We start from the raw sequence: 6293 nt of genomic DNA on the forward strand, positions 1-6293 counted from the left end.
AAAAAAAATTAAATTCCCGCTTCCCATCCCGACAGCGGCTTCGTTTTCCAGAGTCGGGGAGGGGAGGGATGTGCTCTGACCTCTGACTTTTTGGGGCGTAACGCTCAAAAAGGCCGAGTTTTTAGCCCATCCGGGAGCCCAGCCCGTCTCACCGGCCTCTTGGCTCGCGAGAGCCGTCGGCTAGAAGCCCTTTCCCGCTCTCGAGCTCAACGCTTTCTTCTTTTTTTAATTTTTTTTTTAAATTTTTAATTTATTTTTTTTCCCGCCTCTCCGCCTGCTCTCTGCCAGCTGCACGTCCAAGAGGCCTCCGGCAACCACCTGAGCACCGAACCGAGCCAACCCACCACCAGCGTGGACCTCGATTTTTTGGAAGATGACATCCTGGGCTCGCCGGCCAGCGCCGGGGCGAACTTGCCCAACTCGGAACAACCCTGTGACATCCTCCAGCAGAGCCTTCAAGAGGCCAATATCACCGAGCAGACTCTGGAGGCCGAGGCCGAGCTGGATCTGGGTTCTTTCCAGTTGCCCACCCTTCAGCCCGTGGTGCAGGCGGGCTCTGATGGCGCCCCGCAGATTTTTTCCGGCGGCGCCGACCTGATCGGTTTGCAGCAACCCGCCGTCTTGACCCACCAGGCCTTGGTGCAGCAGTCGGTGGGCGCCGAGGTGGTCAACAAAGCCATCAGCGTTCAACCGTTCCTTCAACAAGTTGGGTTGGGCAACGTCACCATCCAACCCATCTCCAATCTTCAGGGTTTGCCCAACGGTAGCCCCGGCGGGACGCTGGGTATAGGACCTATCCAAGTGGTTGGCCAACAAGTGATGGCCATCAACCAACCGGCCCAACAGATCATCGCCAAGCAGGTTCAACCCTCGGGCGTGGCCACCATGCCAGTGGGCAGCTACATCACCCAAACGGCACCCGAGCAGCAGCAGGTCACGTTGGCCTCCACGGGGGTTTCTCCACAAAACGCCGGCCTCGTCATCCAAAAGAACTTACCGACGGTGGCCACCACCACGCTCAACGGCAACTCCATGTTCGGCAACGTCTCGGGGACTCAGGGCTCCCAACCGCTCACCGTCACCTCCAACCTGAGCAGCCCCTTGGTGCAGGCCCAGAACGTCATCATCCACCGGACGCCCACCCCGATTCAACCCAAACCCGCCGGCGTCCTGCAGCAGAAGCTCTACCAGATCACCCCCAAACCCTTCGGCCCCAACAACGCCACCTTGACTATCCAGAACGAAGCCGCCCTGCAGCAGCAAAAGGCCCAACAAAACTTGACCTTCATGGCTGGCAAACCCGGGCAGAACGTGGTGCTGTCGGGCTTCCCCCAGGGCCTCCCCGCCAACGTTTTCAAGCAGCCGCCGCCCCAGCAGCAAGCCCTCAGCAAACCCATGAGCGTCCACCTGCTAAACCAGGGCAGCAGCATCGTCATCCCGGCCCAGCACGTCCCCCAGGCCATGCTGCAGGGTCAAAACCAGTTTTTACTCCCGGGGCAACTGGCGGGAGCTTCGGCCGTGCAGCTCCCGCAGCAGCTCTCTGCCTTGCCAGCAAACATGGGGGGACAAATCCTGACCACCTCGCACCCCGGCGGGCAAGCCCACATCATCACGAGCCAAGGGCCCGGCGGGCAACTGATCACCAACCAAGCTTTGCCGGCGCAGATCCTCACCAACCAGAACATCGCCGGGCAACTGAACCTGGGCCAGGTCCTGACCTCCCAGAATGCCCACGGCACCGCTCACATCCTCTCGGCCCCCATCCAGCTCCAACCCGGGCAAGTGGGCCAGCCGGCGCTTTTCCAGATGCCCGTTTCCTTGGCTGGCAGCTTGACCACTCAAAGCCAACCCTCCGTAGCCGCTTCTTTAGGCCAGACTGGCCAAACGGTGATCCAGGGCGTGACCTTACCCAACCAGGTAGCCATGCTCAACGCCGCCGAGAACTTGGGCCAGGCGGTCAGCATCCAAACCTCGGCTACTAGCCAGAGCCCGGGGCTCGGCCAGCCTCAACCGGCCTCGGGAGCCGGCTTGTTGCCCGCCACCGACCAATCCTCCATCCTCACCGTCCAAACCGCCGCTCAACCGCCCGCCCCGCTGCAGCTCAACGTCCCGCCGCCGCCGCCGCCCGCCCAGCAGCCGGGGGCTTCCCAGCCCAGTCCCAGCCTGGCCTCCAGCCCGGAGAAGATCATCCTGGGCCAGGCGGCCGCCGGAGCCGTCATTAACCAGGACTCCATGCAGATGTTCCTGCAGCAGGCAAGTACAAGCCACCCCGGGCGTGTTTGTAGCCCGCGGGGGCCTGTGGAGGGCGACGCCGGGCGCTGCGGGGGGGGGGTTGTGTTTGATTCGGGTGTCGCGTGGGCCGAGAGCGCTCTTGGCGTGGCCTGAGCGTCGTCTCTGCCCGTCCCGGGGTGGTTCCCACCCTTGAGTCGGGCTTTAAATCCGTTTTAAGCCTCCAGGAGCGATGAGCGGGGCTTAGGCCGCAGCCTTAAGTCTTGGCGTCGTTTATTCCCACCCTCGAGTAGGGCTTTAAAATCATTTTAGCCTCCAGGAGCGATGAGCGGGGCTCAAGGTGCAGCCTTAAGTCTTGGCGTCATCTCTTCCCACCCTTGAGTCAGGCTTTAAATTCATTCCAAGCCCCCAGGAGCGATGAGCAGGTCTTAGGCCACAGCCTTAAGTCCTGACTTTGTCTCTGCCCACCGTGGGGTGATTCCCACCCTTGAGTCGGGCTTTAAATTAATTCTAAGCCTCCAGGAGCGATAAGCAGGGCTTAGGCCGCAGTCTTAAGTCTTGGCATCATCTCTGCCCACCCTCAAGTAGGGTTTAAGTTAGTTTTAAGCCTCCAGGAGCGATGAGCGGGGCTTAGAGCTCAGCCTTAAGTCTTGACATCATCTCTTCCCGCCCTTGAGTCGGGCTTTAAATTCATTCTAAGCCTCCGGGAGCGATAAGCGGGGCTTATGCCGCAGTCTTAAGTCTTGGCATCATCTCTGCCCACCCTCAAGTAGGGTTTAAGTTAATTTTAAACCTCCAGGAGCGATGAGCGGGGCTTAGAGCTCAGCCTTAAGTCTTGACATCATCTCTTCCCGCCCTTGAGTCGGGCTTTAAATTCATTCTAAGCCTCCGGGAGCGATAAGCGGGGCTTATGCCGCAGTCTTAAGTCTTGGCATCATCTCTGCCCACCCTCAAGTAGGGTTTAAGTTAATTTTAAACCTCCAGGAGCGATGAGCGGGGCTTAGAGCTCAGCCTTAAGTCTTGACATCATCTCTTCCCGCCCTTGAGTCGGGCTTTAAATTCATTCTAAGCCTCCGGGAGCGATAAGCGGGGCTTAGGCCGCAGTCTTAAGTCTTGGCATCATCTCTGCCCCCCCTCAAGTAGGGTTTAAGTTAATTTTAAACCTCCAGGAGCGATGAGCGGGGCTTAGAGCTCAGCCTTAAGTCTTGACATCATCTCTTCCCGCCCTTGAGTCGGGCTTTAAATTCATTCTAAGCCTCCGGGAGCGATAAGCGGGGCTTATGCCGCAGTCTTAAGTCTTGGCATCATCTCTGCCCACCCTCAAGTAGGGTTTAAGTTAATTTTAAACCTCCAGGAGCGATGAGCGGGGCTTAGGCCGCAGCCTTAAGTCTTGGCGTCGTTTATTCCCACCCTCGAGTAGGGCTTTAAAATCATTTTAGCCTCCAGGAGCGATGAGCGGGGCTCAAGGTGCAGCCTTAAGTCTTGGCGTCATCTCTTCCCACCCTTGAGTCAGGCTTTAAATTCATTCCAAGCCCCCAGGAGCGATGAGCAGGTCTTAGGCCACAGCCTTAAGTCCTGACTTTGTCTCTGCCCACCGTGGGGTGATTCCCACCCTTGAGTCGGGCTTTAAATTAATTCTAAGCCTCCAGGAGCGATAAGCAGGGCTTAGGCCGCAGTCTTAAGTCTTGGCATCATCTCTGCCCACCCTCAAGTAGGGTTTAAGTTAATTTTAAACCTCCAGGAGCGATGAGCGGGGCTTAGGCCGCAGCCTTAAGTCTTGGTGTTGTCTCTGCCCACCCCTGAGCCGGGCTTTAGCGGCCGGAGGGCTCAGGGTGGGGCTCAGGGCGGGGTCGGGGTGGGGCCGTGGCTGCTCCTCCCACCCTGGTGGCGCCGTTGGGGCCGTTTCAGGCGCCGGGTTTGAGCCGTGTTGGGGGGGTTTGGGTTAGTTAAGTTTTTTGGTTTGGTTAGTTCACTAGTTAGTTCCCTGGTTAGTTCAGTGGTTAGTTCCCTGGTTATTTCACTGGTTGGTTCACTGGTTAATTCAGTTAGTTCCCTGGTTAGTTCCCTGGTTGGTTCAGTGGTTAGTTCAGTTAGTTCACTGGTTAGTTCCCTGGTTAATTCCCTGGTTATTTCAATAGTTGGATCAGTGGTTGGTTCACTGGTTAGTTCACTGGTTGGTTCACTGGTTAGTTCAGTTAGTTCCCTGGTTAGTTCCCTGGTTAGTTCCCTGGTTAGTTCCCTGGTTAATTCCCTGGTTGGTTCACTGGTTGGTTCACTGGTTAGTTCAGTTAGTTCCCTGGTTAGTTCCCTGGTTATTTCACTGGTTATTTCACTGGTTGGTTCACTGGTTAATTCAGTTAGTTCACTGGTTAATTTCCTGGTTATTTCAATAGTTGAATCCGTGATTGGTTCACTGGTTGGTTCAGTGGTTAGTTCAGTTAGTTCTCTGGTTAGTTCCCTGGTTAATTTCCTGGTTATTTCACTGGTTGGTTCACTGGTTAGTTCAGTTAGTTCACTGGTTAGTTCAGTTAGTTCACTGGTTAGTTCTCTGGTTACTACCCTGGTTAGTTCCCTGGTTAATTCCCTGGTTATTTCAATAGTTGGATCAGTGGTTGGTTCACTGGTTAGTTCACTGGTTAGTTCACTGGTTAGTTCAGTTAGTTCCCTGGTTAGTTCCCTGGTTAGTTCCCTGGTTAATTCCCTGGTTGGTTCACTGGTTGGTTCACTGGTTAGTTCAGTTAGTTCCCTGGTTAGTTCCCTGGTTATTTCACTGGTTATTTCACTGTTTGGTTCACTGGTTAATTCAGTTAGTTCACTGGTTAGTTCTCTGGTTACTACCCTGGTTAGTTCCCTGGTTAATTCCCTGGTTATTTCAATAGTTAGTTCACTGGTTGGTTCACTGGTTAGTTCAGTGGTTGGTTCACTGGTTAGTTCAGTGATTGGTTCACTGGTTAGTTCACTGGTTAGTTCCCTGGTTAATTCCCTGGTTATTTTAATAGTTAGTTCACTGGTTAGTTCAGTTAGTTCACTGGTTTGTTCACTAGTTATTCCAATGATTAGCTTACTGGTTAGTTCAATATTAGTTCCCTGGTTAGTTTATTTCGTTGTTTAGCTCACTGGTTAGTTCAGTTCGCTTACTGGCTAGTTCACTGGTTAGTTCAGCTCACTGGTTAGTTCACTAGTTATTACCCTGGTTATTTCAGTTATTTCCCTGGTTATTTCCCTGGTTATTTAACTGGTTATTTCACTAGTTATTACAGTTATTTTGTTAGTTATCTCCCTGGTTATTTCCCTGGTTATATCACTGGTTATGTCAATAGTTATTTCAGTTATTTCCCTGGTTAGTTCAGTCACTTCCCTGGTTATTTCCCTGGTTAGTTCAGTCGCTTCCTTGGTTATTTCCCTGGTTAGTTCAGTCACTTCCCTGGTTATTTCCCTGGTTAGTTCAGTCACTTCCCTGGTTATTTCCCTGGTTAGTTCAGTCACTTCCTTGGTTATTTCCCTGGTTAGTTCAGTTATTTCAGTTTCTCCTTTGAACTCTTCTGGCCCGAGTGGGAGCGTGGAGGCGGCCGGGGGGGGACTCGGGGGTGACAACTCGGAAAAACAAGGAGGAAAACCCTCCTGGAAATGGGAAATTCCCTCCTGGGAACAGGGAAATACCTTCTGGAAATAGAGAAATATTCTGGAAATAGGGAAATTCTTCCTGGAAATAGGGAAATTCTTCCTGGAAATAGGAAAATTCCTCCTGGAAATAGGGAAACCTTCCTGGAAATAAGGAAACCTTCCTGGAAATAGGGAAATTCCTTCTGGAAATAGGGAAACCTTCCTGGAAATAGGGAAATACATTCTGGAAATAGGGAAATTCCTCCTGGGAATGGGAAATTCCTCCTGGAAATAGGGAAATTCCTCCTGGAAATGGGGAAACCCTTCCTGGGAACAGGGAAATTCCTTCTGGAAATAGGGAAATTCCTTCTGGAAATAGGGAAATTCCTCCTGGGAATAGAGAAATTCCTTCTGGGAATAGGGAAACCTTCCTGGGAACAGGGAAATTCCTCCTGGGAATG

The 6293-nt window shown here is 53.2% G+C and overlaps 1 protein-coding gene across 1 annotated transcript; it reads left to right on the forward strand.

The window, feature by feature from the left end:
* Positions 1-288: 288 nt before the first annotated feature.
* On the forward strand, positions 289-2385 carry LOC113490532 (BRD4-interacting chromatin-remodeling complex-associated protein-like; the record flags this gene model as incomplete). Its single annotated transcript, XM_026867058.1, has 1 exon — positions 289-2385. A coding segment is annotated over one exon (2097 nt), but the record flags the coding sequence as incomplete, so codon positions are not given.
* Positions 2386-6293: the final 3908 nt, after the last annotated feature.

The sequence above is a fragment of the Athene cunicularia genome, unplaced genomic scaffold, assembly GCF_003259725.1.
Source record: "Athene cunicularia isolate RWA unplaced genomic scaffold, athCun1 SCF_122, whole genome shotgun sequence".
In the NCBI taxonomy this organism is placed as follows: Eukaryota; Metazoa; Chordata; class Aves; order Strigiformes; family Strigidae; genus Athene; species Athene cunicularia.